This window comes from Pleurodeles waltl, chromosome 5 (genome assembly GCF_031143425.1).
Source record: "Pleurodeles waltl isolate 20211129_DDA chromosome 5, aPleWal1.hap1.20221129, whole genome shotgun sequence".
NCBI classification, from domain to species: domain Eukaryota; kingdom Metazoa; phylum Chordata; class Amphibia; order Caudata; family Salamandridae; genus Pleurodeles; species Pleurodeles waltl.
Genome location: NC_090444.1, coordinates 690,839,472 through 690,854,118, shown reverse-complemented (window position 1 = coordinate 690,854,118; position 14,647 = coordinate 690,839,472). Strand labels below are relative to the sequence as shown.

The following is a 14,647-nucleotide window of genomic DNA, read 5'->3' as shown; positions in this document are numbered from 1 at the left end:
ATTTAGGGGAGACCCTGAACCCAGCTCTAGAGATTCCAGACGATCTCACAAGGACTGCTGAGCTGAAAACCCTGCAGAGAAGGAGTCAGCTGACTTGGCCCCAGCCCTACTGGCCTGTCTCCTGCTTCAAAGACCCTGCAACCGAAAAGCGATGCGTTCTCCAGGGGACTGCCTGCATCACCAGGGACCAAGAACTCCCATGGGTAGCGGCTCTGCCTAACCAGAAGAAGACATCATCTTTAAAGGGGCTCCCACCTCACTCCAGAAATGTGAGTTTCCACTACTCTGCACCCGACCTGTGTCCAGAGAGGACCCCCAGGTGACCGACGTGTCCACCCTAGGCTGACCTCTCTGCACCCCCACAACAATGCCTGTAGAGGGAATCCCGAGGACCCCTTGGACTGACTGCCTGGGACAGAGAAATCTGATGCCTGGAGAAGCACCTCACCTGCAGCTCCCAGGCCTGAGAGAAACCAACCACCGGTGCCGCAACGACCAGCAGGCGGCCCTCACCCTTGCCTAGTCGGTGGCTTGCCTGAGAGGCCCTCCTGTGCCCTGCTTGGAGTGCCTAAGTGACCCCCAGGTCCCTCAATAGTTCTGTTGAGAACCAGACGGCATGTTTGCACACTGCACCCGGCTGCCCCGTGCCGCTGAGGGTGTGGTTTTTGTGCCTACTTGGGGCCCTTCCAGTACTCCTCCAAACCCCCTGGTCTGCTCTCTGACGAAATGGGTACTTACCTGCAAGCAGGCTTGAACCGGAGTACCCCTTCTCCGTAGATGCCCAAGTAATATTTTCTCCTAACCTGACTGGGCCTGGTGCTGGTGCTGGGTGTTTGGGGTTGCCTTGAACCCCCACCAGTGGACTGACTATACCCCAGAGGTTGAACCCGTAAGTGTGGTACTTACCTCTGAAACTGTGCTTACCTCTCCCAGGAACTGTTGAAAATTGCACTGTCCACTTTTAAAATAGTTTTTTGTCATTTTAATAAAAACTTACAATATTGAATCTTAGTCTCAACTATTACTATACAAAGCACCTTTCATTTAATATACTTACCTTTTAAATGAATCTTGTGGTTCTAAAAATAAACAAAATATTTTACTATATAAAAACCTATTGGCCTGGAGTTATGTCATTGAGTGTTTTCACTTATTGGTTATGTACAACAAATGCTTAACACTAACCTCTGATCAGCCTTAACTGCTCGACCACACTACCACAAATTGAACATTAGCCATTATCTATTGTTGCCTCTGTCAAGCCTCTTGGTGACTCTGTGCACACTATCTCATTTTGATATAGTATATACAGAGCCAGCTTTCTACACCTGTCATAAAAGCTTTTATGAAAGGCCTTGGTTATTCCACCTAGAGCCCCACCAGCTCCAGCCTGGAATGTTAACATTGTGCTCACAAGGCTTATTGGTCCACCATTTGAACCCATGCATTCTTGCGCACTTCCATTTCTCTCATGGAAAGTTGCTTTCCTGGTAGCAAATACTTCCTTAAAGAGAGTAAGTGAAATTCAAGCATTTCTTTCAAATTCACAAACACAAAATAGTACTTAGGACAAATCAAACATTCATACCCAAGGTGGTCTCACCATTTCATAGTCACAGTGGAATTGCCAGTCTTCTTTCCACAGCCAGATTAAGCGATATAGACAAAACAAAAGATTGTGGAAAAACTAAACTTTTTGTGGCTTTTCACCTGCCTCATAAAGGTAATTCAGTTTCCAAACAAGGATTAGTCAGATGGCAATCTTAGGAAATATACCAATGGCAGACATATGCAAAGAGCCACATGGTCTACAACACACATTTACAAAACACTATTGTGCTGGTGTGTTGTCTTGCAAGCAAATGTTGGTCAAGCGGTCCTTAAAACACTATTTCAAACTACACCTCCTACAGGCTAGCCACTGCTTAATTTAGGAGGGGACTGCTTTTCAGTCTATGCAAAGCATGTGTCTGCAGCTTCACATGCCACTGAACGGAAAATATCACCTAGTGCACACCTGTTCGTGGCTTGTAGTGCCGCAGATTCACATGCATTCTCCCCAGAAGCCTGTAGCTGTTGTACTGTATTGTGTAAATGTTTTCGATGGCATGTGTAGCTGCAGATACACATGCTATGCATATCTCTTCCGACATCTAGTGTTGGGCTCTGAGTATTACAAGTTTTTCTTCGAAGAAGTCTTTTTGGAGTCAGAGGATTGAGTGACTCCTCTTGGTTACAGTGCGCATGGGCATTGATCCATAGTTAGATTTTCTTTCTGCTGTCAGATTCGGATGTGTTTCTTCTCGTTCCGAGATTTCGAATCAGAAAACCTTAGAAAACCTAGTTATTCGTCAGTATTGTTGATAGTTTCCCATCCAGCATCGAACTGGTAGTACCGTCGGAATCTAAATTCCGCCTTTCAGGGTGTGTGCGCGCCTGACTCTGGCCTCCTGCGTGAAAAGCCTGATGGATTTGACTCCATTCCCATTCTGCCCTCGCTGCCATGCAAAGTACCCATTTACAGACCAACACCTGGTTTGTAAATTGTGCCTTTCTCCAGACCATCGGGAGGAAGACTGAAGCCTGTCGATCGTTTCGATTAAAGACCTTGAGATCACAGGGCCCAAAGACTAGAAATGGCGTTCAAGAGCACTGAACATCTTGACGTCATGGATGAAGAGCAGGCGCAGACAGCAGTCCATCTGAGACACTGACTCTGGACAAGAATCTGAAGATGATAGACCCATCAGTTGGCCAGCATGAGTACATCTGCCCCCAGCCCTTGTATAAGAAACAACTGAAGGCCTTAGGTACACCACTGCCGGAAGGCCATGGTCTGGCCTGAAAAGACTGTAGGTGACTGACCTTCCGGATTGGTGCAGAAAAAGGCCACTCCTCCGTCCACTTCGGAGTCGAGCAAGTCAGTTAAAACTTTCACCTCGGACTTCAGCAAATGCCCTCACTCTTGGGAGTCAAATTTGACACTCTGCTTCAGAGCTGAAACAACCAACTTTTTTGGGACCAAAAAAGACCCAAACTTCGGAGTGAAAAAAATACTCATACACTGAGGAAAGACTTTCGAGAAAATTAAAGCAAATCTCAAAGCCCATGCAAGAATCTCTCAAACTTTCTGAAGACTGAGAATTGAGCCAATATTGGAGTTTGTGGATGAGACAAACGAGAATCCATATACATAAGGAGACAGGCTGAATCCTCACTGCACCTCCTTTAAAGACCAAAAGAAAGCTGGCCTTTCAAAAAGGAGTTAGATTCTGCTCAACCACCAGCAAAAGTACAGAAACAAAAGGAGAAACCAGCACCTCTCCCTTCTTCTCCTCCCCACAACTTTTTTTCATCTCACAATGAAGATGAAACCACTGCCTTCTCCTATACTCGCAAAGGAGATACAGTGGACCCATGGGATCTATGACCCTGATCCCATTCCAGATAATAATCTTGACCTCTACCCCTCCAAACCATCACCACCAGAAGACACTACTGCCTACACTCAGGTAGTCTGTAGGGCAGCGGCTTATAATGGAGTGCTTATGCATTCTGAACCCCTGGAAGATTGTCAATTTAACACTGTCTTCCACTCGCTCCAGATACCAGTTTCCCATTGTTACCTGGAATGGTTACATGCTGAACAAAGTTTTAGTGAACCTGTCCAAGCTAGTCATTACCCCTAGGATTGACAAAAAAAATATAAGCCTGCTCCTATGGACCCAGACTATATAACTAACACACCAGGTTCCTCCGGACTCAGTGGTAGTCAGCGTGGCCAGAAAAAGAGCTAACAGCCAGTCATCAGGAGACGCTCCTCCTCCTGATAAGGAAAGTAGAAAATTTGATGATGCTGGCAAAAGAGTAGCCACACAAGCGGCTGACCAATGGAGAATTGCCAATTCTCAGGTACTGCTGGCTAGCTATGATAGAGCCCATTGGGATGAGATGCAAGATATTAAACCGCTCCTCCAAAAAAAGCATTAGAAAAGGGCACAACAAGTGGTAGAAAATGGACAGGTTATAAGCAATTACCAGATAAGGTCTGCCCTCAGTGCTGCTGATACAGCTGCAAGAAGCGTCAACACTGCCATCACAATTAGAAGGCATGCATGACTGCGCTCCTCTGGTCTCAAACTAGAAATACAACAGGTAGTACTTAATATGCCTTTTGATAAGAAACATCTATTTGGGCCTGAAGTAAACACCACTACAGAGAAACTGCGAAAAGACTCACACTGCTAAGGCAATGGGGGCACTATATACTACACCATATAGAGGCTCCTTTCGCAGACCACAGTTTAGAGGTTTCAAGCCACAATCCTCTGACTAATCTACCTCCCAGACAAAGCAGGGACAACAAACTCGATATCAAAGAGGGGAATTTAGAGGGTTCTACAGAGGACAATATTTCAGGAAGAGGCAAGATCCAAGCCTCAAAACAAACCACTACACCATCTAAGCAGTGACTTCCTTCTCACCCCTCCACACATCTTCTGTGGGGGGAAGACTACAGCAGTTCCACTCATTGGCAAAATATCACCACAGACAATTGGGTGCAATCAATTATCTGCAATGGATATTGCCTAGAATTTATCTACACCACAAATTGTTCCCAGAACACAACGTTCTGCTGCAAGAAGAGGTACAATCTCTATTAAAACAAGCAATAGAATTAGTTCCACATTCTCAACAGGGAACAGGAGTATATTCACTACACTTCCTCATTCCCAAAAAGATGGCACCCTCAAGCCCATATTGGACCTCAGGCCTCTCAATCTATACATCGTGTCAGAACTTTCACATGGTAACTGCAGGATGTCATTCCACTACTACAAAAACATGATTACATGACTGCTTTAGACCTCAGAGATGCGTATTTCCACATATCCATCCAGCTCACAGAAAATACCTCTGGTTCATCATAGCAGGAAAACATTAACAGTTCAAAGTTTTGCCATTCGGCATAACAGCTCCAAGAGTGTTCACAAAATGTCTAGCAGTAGTAGCAGCCTTCTTAAGACAACACATTTACGTATTTCCATATCTAGACGATAGGCTAATAAAATCAAACAATTTTTCATAATGCCAACAACACTCAATATGTGATATAAACCCTACATACACTAGGCTTCACTTCAATTACCTAAAATCACACCTTCAACCAGCATAAGTACAACCTTACCTAGGGGCTATTCTAGATACTCAAAAAGCCCTAGAATATCCAAATACAGAGGATACAAGCTTTCCAAAATCTCATACTAGAAATACACCCAAATCATCATTTTACTGTAAGATTCATAATGGGATAGGGATGATGGCATCTTGCATAGCTATAGTTCAACATGCAAGACTCAACAGGAGACCCTTACAACAGTGCCTCTCAACAATGGTCTCAAGCACAAGCTCAACTTCAGGATCTAGTGTTGATGGACCAGCAAACACATGTCCCTTCAATGGTGGCATCTCAGCAATCTAATGAAGGGGCGGTCATTTCAAGACCCTTTGCCCCAGACCATAATCGCAACAGAACGCATCCATGGTAGGTTGGGGAGCTCATTTCAACAATCATACCATTCAGGGGGAATGGAATGCCAAGCAGAAACAGTTTCACATAAACCACCTAGAATTATTAGCTGTATTTCTTGCCCTAAAAGCATTTGAACCGCTTCTCAAACAGAAGACTGTTCTAATTAAAACAGACATGATAACCATGTATTACCTCAACAAACAGGGCAGGGACGCATTCATCTCAACTGTCCCTACTAGCCCAAACAATATGGAAATGGGCAATTCACAATCATCTGTTAGCACAATACATTCCAGGGATAGACAATCAGCTGGCAGATCTAAGCAGGAATCATCAAACTCACGAATGGGAGATTCACCCCCAAGTACTTCAAAAGTACTTTCAGAGGTGGGGGACACCAGAAATAGACCTATTCGCAACAAGCAAACGCAGAATGCCAAAACTTCGCATCCAGACACGCACATCCCCTACCAAGGGCAATGCTCTGTGGATCAATTGGTCAAGGATATTTGCTTACACTTCCTTCCCCCCACCACTCATTCCCTTTCTAGTCCACAAACTACGTCAAACATCACTCACCATGATACTCATAGCCCAAAACGTGGGCACGTCAGCATTGGTACACAACACTCCTAGATCTGTCTGTAGTACCTTATTCCAAACTCCCCAACACACCAGAATTGTTAACACAGAACAAAGGTCAAATAAGACACCTAAACCTCAATGCGCTCAATCTGGCAATTTGGCTCCTGAAGTCTTAGAATTTGGTTACCTAAAGCTTCCATCAGATTGTATGGGAGTAATTAAACAAGCAGCACGTAAACCCACTAGACAATGTTATGCAAACAAGTGGAAAAGATTTAAATACTACTGTCAATCTAAAAACACTGAACCACTTACAGCATCTATACAAGATATTCTATGCTATGTACTTCACTTGCAGAAATCAAATTTAGCTTTCTCATCCATCAAATTCCACCTTACTGCAATATCTGCTTATTTACAAACTATTCAACACACTACTCTATTCAGAGTTCCTTTTATTAAAGCCTTCATGGAGGGGATAAAATGCGTTATTCCACCCAGAACACCAACTGTTCCTTCCTGGAATTTAAATATCGACTTACCAGACTTATGGGCCCACCTTTTAAACCCATGCACTCTTGTCAAATTGCTATTACTACTTTACAAAGAGTTAGTGAAATACAGGTGTTCACTCTTGAAGAACCTTTCTTCCAAGTACACAAACATAAAGTTGTACTTGGGACAAATCCAAAATGTATTCCAAAAGTAGTATCTCCTTTTTCATTTCAACCAAACAGTTGAATTGGCAGTCTTCTTTCCACAGCCAGACTCTGTTGCAGAAAGAGCTCTTCATACCTTACTCAAAAGAGCTCTTATGTACTACATCGACAGAACTAAAGATTTTAGAAAACAAAACAACTTTTTGTTGCCTTTCAACATCCACATAAAGGTAATCCTATATCTAAATAAGGCTTAGCAAGATGGATTGTTAAATGCATCCAAACATGATACATCAAAACAAAGAACTTTTAATCACTCCTAGAGCACATTCTAGAAGAAAGGTGAATCAATGGCATTTTTAGGAAACATACCAATGGCTGATATATGTAAAGCTACCACATGGTCAACTCCTCATACATTTACAAAACACTGTTTTCTCACAGCAAGAGGCTACTGTAGGCCAGGCTGTATTAAGAACACTATTTCAAACAACTTCAACTCCTACAGGCTAGCCGCTGCTATTTTTTGGGAGGACTAACTACTTTGTAGTCTATGCATAGCATGTGCATCTGCAGCTACACATGCCATCGAACTGAAAATGTCAGTGTGTACATCTGTTTGTGGCATGTAGTGCTGCAGTATCACATGCACCCTCCCCGGAAGCCTGTAGTCGTTCAAGTTTAACATTTGTACATGTGTATCGCTTTATACTATACTCGATCACTCCTTCCTTCACCCTTTGCGGGGAAAACAATCTAACTATGGAGTCGATAGACTTCTAGTACTTTTTCTGTAAAGGGCTACAGACACATTAATTTAAGATTTAACCACAATGGGATCAGATGATTTCCTGGCTCAGTTAACACCAGATTTTCAAACAGCTTATGCAGGCACCTCAATGACTTATGTGCGAGGATTGTGTGAAACTCCTGCCCAAAACACAGTTGAACACTGGATGCATGTAGGTTTGTTTCTGTGCTTCGTCTTTGGCAGTGTAAGTGGACTTAGACTGTTGTAGCTGGCAAACACTGAGGATGGGTGCAGCTTGTGCACTTCAGCTTATAATGAATGTATTGCTCGGAATTCATCTGTGAAGACACCATAAGCAGGAACAAGCATTTTCAATGCAACGGGTCTCGCATTTGTTCGAGCTGTTGGTGTTCTAAAGCAAAAAAAAAACACAGCGCGATCACGCTATGTAAAATGCAGTGCGATCGTGCTGTGTGGAAAATTAACAGATAAAGTAGTCTGGACTCAAGACTGAAAACATCAAGCCTCGTATGTTTTTGGCACTTTACCGGTGCTGTGTAGGTGGGCTAAAAACCAGAAAAGGCATGACATGCGTGCCTTTCACAAATGAAAGCAAGCGGATTTTAAAAGGCAAGCCCACGAACTAATGTAAGTGACTGACGTGGCATGGGTGTGGTTTCAAGCCCAAAGAGATTACAGAATGGACGGAACACTTCGTGCTCGCCCATAATAAGCGCTCATGTTGACGATTACCACCCATTCTTATTCCTTGAAGGGGGGGGGGGGGGGCGCATCTCAGGATCAGCTTTTCAAACGCTTGAAAGCCAGCCAGTTTTGGATCATGAAACCATCACAATGGCTGCAGGTCCTGAAAGATGTTGATGCTGCAAGGGTTTGAGGAAATTAAATGACAGTTGGCTTTAATGGCTTTCAAAAAGTTATCCGTTTTTGTTGCCTAATTACCTTTGGGCGTTTATAGGGCTTGTGATGCCCTTCAGTTTCAAAGCTTTGGAGATCGACTTGCTTTTATGGACGAGACTTTGAAAGCAGTCGTTGTCAATGAGACTTGAAGCTGGCTTTTGCATTGTTACAATCCAGTGTTTTCAGGATGTTGAACAGGGTGCTTTGCCTCGCTACTCTTAAAACAAAGGCACTTCATTGTTACCAGAGGTTCCTCGAAAGTATTCCTTTCCAGTCAGTACAGGACCACATATGACTGAGGGAGAGACTGAGCCCTAAAATTAATTTGTGATACCACTAAAATAAATTATTCAGAACTTCCATAAGAGAATTAGCCTATACCATGTTTCTGGCATTGATTGAACTCATGAACTTGGTGTAAAAATGCCAAAACACGTGAAATCATGAAACATAACTATCACATTGAATCCAGATGGCTTGTTGGTGAGGGAGTACAGAAGTACTTGGCTTTGGTGAAAACTATAAATTGGCACAAATAGGACATTTAAAGACTGGCATCCCATATGCAGCCTTGAGAGAGTGGATAAAACATCTGTGGGGAATTTAGTGTAGACAGGTGGATGACACTCCAAATTTCGCATAATTTTTGGAATTAAGCACTACAGGTTAGCATCTTCGTTTTCAAACCCAGCATTCTGGTCATTTTGTTAAATAAAAAAATCTGGCTGAATCAACCACGTTTTGTTATACAGCTGGGCAGACCATTTCCCCAAGCTGTTATTGAAAGGTCAAAGCATACGCTGTGGGCGCTATAAAAGGGGATAGCTCTCTTAGCAAAGCATGCCTCTGGAATTAGGCATTGATTTTAACATTTGAGGCTCAAAAATGTCAGACTTGTTCAGTGGTAAGACATGTCTGGCATGTGCGTCCATGTAATCTTTCAGAAGACGAGTCCGTGCTCTGTTAATCATATGGTTCCAGATGTTGGTAAACCGTTCTTCTAATACGATGTGTAATCTCTTGATACAGCTTGTCCCCTTCGTGGGTTATGCAAATTAAGTGGAGATATCGCCTTGCACTTCACAGGAATCTGATGCCCCTTTATAGTACTTGAACAGTGAGCCAGAGGATGGTTACCTATGGAACCCCCAATTACCATATAACTTTGTGGGCCATCCTATTCAATGAGAGACCAAAAGACAAATTTCATTGAACTATTGCTTCCCAAAAAGGAAAAATATCGTATTGCAAAATTAGTTTGCCAATATCTTTAAATCATGTCACCTAAAGTTGATTTGGGTTATTAAATTCTGTAAAGACAAATGGTGTTAACTGCATCAAGATTGAACCGTATGATCCTTTGGGATGTGCACGACTAAAATGACAGCTTTGAATTGTATTTCAACACCAAGCTTATGAACTTTAACCATGCACACAAGCCCTCATTTTGAGCAAAAACACAAAACAGCTTATATAATTCCTTTCAGTCAAGGCGTTGCAATACAAACAGCCAGATTTCGCTCGTAGGAATAATTACGTTTTTCATATAAGTCAGTATAGAACTAACAAAGTTCGCTCAGAAGATGCAGAGGGCAGTTGACAAATAGTAAATGCTAGAAGGGCACTGAGCTAGCAATGTAATTAGGCACGTTAATGTGCACGTCAACTTAAATCTTTGTTTAGCAAGATCATTCTTTTATTATCAAAGCCCTTAAATTGAGTAACTTTTAATTGGGTATCAGTAACGGTTTTAATTAGTGGTTTATAGAGCACCAATTAACATTGCACCTTTAAGAGGACAGATGAAAAAAGCCCGGACTATATTCTTTCTTTGAAATTTCAGAGAGGGTAAAAAGCCACAACACAAAATATGCATGGAAATAATTAATCCTACCCTATAATACCACTACAATGGTTCAGTGGCGATAGATTACATTGGCAATGTTCATCTTCCAAAAGTATGATGCAGCAGCAAGACACATTTCTTTAAACATTGTTTACATACATTGTTACGTCCAGTGGTACTCGTAACCTTACTAAAAACTGCTAAAACCTTTAACCCTTTACCCAAGCAAGAAGTGCTGGCTAATATTTGCCCACCACTTGCAAATGTGATGTTCATGGTGCGAAATTTAGCCGTAACGTTTTGCAGCTTAGATTTGCATTTAGCCAAACCACCAGTCTGCAAAATGTCATACTGATTTATACATCAAACTGTAAGCATCCACATTAACAGGCTGAAACCCAAACTAAGTATGGCTCTGGCGCTTGGTATTTTACAGCACTTGTCATTTCACTTTAGTCTGACACTTCTAAGTCATTGACTTATAATTGGACTTTGACAAAGAATGCTTACGTTATAGCATGTGAATTGACAACTGTTCAGTCTTCAAAGTGTTTTTTCTGTTCCAGAATTGTACAGTGCACCACACATGGTGCTCAGTAAACTACTTTGTGGTTATCCTTCATAGTGGGATGTCGCTTCACACGGAACTATTGCTAGGTCTTACTTCCCAGTGCCGGATAATGACACATTAACACCCTGCCTCGGTGTGACTTTTTGTTCATATGGTTCTGCCATGTTCAGGGTATTCCCAATGGATTTTAATGGGGTTATTTCACCTGCATGCAACTATACAGCATTTCTGTCTGGTTGAACATTGTTGGATATAACTGCTAGATTAAATAGCTGCCATTCTTTATTTCAAGAAACCACTAACACCTAAGCTAGTGCTTTATGTTAACAGTACAAATGTGTAAACCGTGTCCCCATTGTTTTTCAGAGCTCCAAATGTCGTACAATGTTTACTTCAGCCCAGAAGATTGAAGGTTTTAAACGTCTTGATCGCCAGTTTGCTCAATTCAACAATTACAATTTTGTTTTTACCAGTTTTGTCAAGAATCTGCAGCAGAGTTGATTAACAAAAATGAAGAAAAAACGTAAAAAGAAAACCTGTGTAGAAGGTGGTGGTTGCTTTTTAGTTGATGATGCACGGGGCCACGCTTGCCACATCCGTCACCTTGTAGCTTCAGAAAGCCCTAAATGTAATCATAGTGTAATAACCAGTTTGGATTGTATCCATTATATCGAGGAGCTAGGTATCTTGCATGAATGTGCTCTTCTGTGTTTAGGTATTCTATGCCACTCTTGCAGTGCAATTGAAGTGCATGTAGAGAAACAAAAAAATTTCTGGATGCGACTTAACAAAATATGTAAAAGTAATTCAAGTTCAATAATTTGCTGTGTAGTTTTTCTCCAAATGTCGTCCAAAGTTCCCAACAGACAAGGATTTCGACCTCACTAGTTGATTTCTAATAACATCTGAGGCTGTTTATGAAAGCTGTTAAAATTGTCTAGTATGTAGAAGTGCAACTTCCTGGGCCATAATCGTAATTCTGTGATTTCTTCTACGAACTGAATTTGTTTCCAGTGGAATTGACTGTTTAATCACTGGTTTGCACTTATGGTTAGATGTTCAATTTTGTAAACAGTTTTAGGTAAATCATTTGACTGCTTCAGCTGGCGATTTATTTTGATCATTTTTATTGAGATATTGAGATGTCATAAATTTTTGCACATGCTCATTCAACCCTTTTTAGGTTTACACGTTTTGTGCAGGAGAATTTAATTAAGGCAAGTGTTGAACATAATGTAATGCTGTGGTGATGAATAGAAAAAGAATGTACAGTTCTAGATATACTGGAATCCGCCTAAATCATTCTCCTAACATCTACATTACCTACCATTTGTGAGTGGTAAACAATGTGGCGTAAACCTGTCCAACTGTCGCTTATTTTGTTATTCTAAGCCGAATCGGTCTTTGTATCTTGACTAAAACAGTCCTATGACATTGTTGTGCATGTGACTGCTATGCTGTATTTAACACTATTGTAACATCTTCTGGAATTATTTACCGTGATTGGGTGGCATAAAAAATTACTGCAAAGCTGCAATTTTCTAGGACATCTGGACTGGTCTTTAAGAATACGAGGATGCAAGTGAATGTACTCATTGACTGAGTATGGGCTTAACAGCGGTGGGTTCATAGTAATATTACTTTACACGGTTAGCAAATTTGCTGGAATGTTTAGCGCTCACACCAACATTAAGCATTTCTCTACTTGAGAATTCCCTGTCCTAACGTGCTCTCCTTCCCCATTTTGTCATTAATGCAGCTGTATTTGTTCCTTCTGTTTGTGAATGGCTTTTGTGTGCGTAGAAAACTATGAATGCATTAGCTTGATTTTTAATCAAGCAGTTGGAACAATGACTTGATGTGTTATGTTGAGCTAAGAGCTTTATTGGTGAGGTTCTCTACCAACTTAATCCATTTGCCCATTCTATGGGGCACCAAATGTTGTACTTGTGGTGCTTTCCTATTTTGAGGACCAATATTTAAAATTAGTTTTCTTTTACCATGTTAGATTTTTATTTGGTGAGTCCAAAATAACTTATAAGATCAATTTATGGTTAAAGTTGAAAAAGAACAAACTACGGAATTAAACATTGCACATTGTCTGCCTCCGTGGAGGATGAAAGCTACACAATGTTAGTTTCTCGAGGTTTGGAAGAGGGGAGCTTTGGTATCATAATTTTCCCTCTAGGATGTAAACTTTGATCGATTAAAACAGTGTACTGAGATCTGTACCACAAGCCTACTGCTTCAATAAAAGTTTGCTTAAATCTGTTTGGTGCACGTTTATCCTTGTTTAGGCATCTTACCTAATTTTCAGTCATGGATGTAAGTCTTATGACTTGGTTAGACCAGAAATCACTTCAGCATAGTTTAAAAATACAACCTTTACACAAGCTGTTTTTAAAAGCAAAAATAGTCTTTGCATTTTTAACGATAATTAACCTTCGGCTGTACAGTGGTAAGGTTTTAACCATTAAGGGCTGCTAGCCCTGCAGCCACCAAACTTCCCTGCTCCAGCCAGAGTACAGCCCTGCTCTTTTGTTTCTAGTGTAGGAACTGTTCTTATTTTGATTATACTGCACACGCTCTTTTTTCTAATTTTGCAAAACATTTGGATCTTCATGGTGCTACATTGTTCAAAACTTAGGAAGCAAGATGGCTACTTTAGGTGTCCCACGGTCGGATCACCATGATGGTGATAATTGTGTTCACTGTTGGCAAAGAAGCATCGTGAAAGGAAGAAGACTGTACTGAGCGTGTTTGTATTTTTTTGAGGGCCACAACCATTTTTAACCTCCAAAGCCTGTAAAGGCATTCCCCTAGACAAATTCCTGATAAGAAGGCAATGGGGACTTCTCTTGCTGCCTTAAGGCGAACACACGGCTCAGAGTTGGCAATTATCTGCCCTACATTAGCCATATTGACCGCATTATTAAAGTCTGTCAGCACTAATTTCAAAATTTATTTTGAATGACTTTAAAATTATTGCCAAACCTTGTTCAGTCTATATTTTTTAAACTCCTACAATGCTTAGTCATTGGTTCTGAGTTGACACTTGGAATATGTATCGCCAGTGCTGCAGCCTACAATATAGATTTCTCATCCATTGGAGGTCAAATTAAACCCCCTGAAAACAAACCTTGCCCACCTTAGCCTTCCAAGTTGCTTGTCTGAGCTGCCTACTCCGAAAAGTCGGGTAGAGTAATTTTCTCTGGCAAGAGAAATAAGCATTGTCAAATCAAATAGGACTCTTCAGTGTAAGAGCTATTGACTGTTAATTTTTTTGCCCTGTTGTACTGCAGCATGGCTGAAAGTTGATGGTGTGTGGGGCAGAGCTGTGATGCAGCTAGCACGGACTTCAAGGAGCAGTGATCACTTTTCTTAATATGGGATTCTTTGCAAAAAAAAATATATATATCTTGTCTAAGCTGAAGTTCACTGAGTTGGCGCCACTTGATGACAGTTCCAAAAGGGCATGCATAAATGGGAGTGCAGCGCCCTCTGCTTATTTGTAGCATCTTGAAACCACTGGTGTGATAAAGCATTTTTTCTAGCAGAATGGGAGGGTGCAAGCAACAGAGGGGTGGGTGGACAGGGCAAGCAACAGCAGAGGAGGTACGAGACTAGACCAGCAGCAACGCAGGAGATGGGGAGCATGGCAAGCACAAACATGGGTGGGAGAGCAAATATAAGGAGAAAGATACCTCTGAAAACAGTGGAAGGGACAATACTTTGGTATGGACAAATGTACACAGGAAGCTAAGCAGTCCTTGCTGACTAG

The 14,647-nt window shown here is 41.6% G+C and overlaps 1 protein-coding gene across 2 annotated transcripts in view; it reads left to right on the top strand.

Moving 5' to 3' along the window:
• AMD1 (adenosylmethionine decarboxylase 1) overlaps positions 1-13,137 on the top strand; it is a 139,565-nt gene extending 126,428 nt beyond the window's left edge. For both annotated transcript variants that reach the window (XM_069234607.1, XM_069234606.1), the window contains one exon: positions 11,233-13,137. In XM_069234607.1, the coding sequence (XP_069090708.1) occupies positions 11,233-11,367 (135 nt within the window). In that variant the 3' untranslated portion in view covers positions 11,368-13,137. The remainder of the gene's footprint in view (positions 1-11,232) is intronic.
• Positions 13,138-14,647: the final 1,510 nt, after the last annotated feature.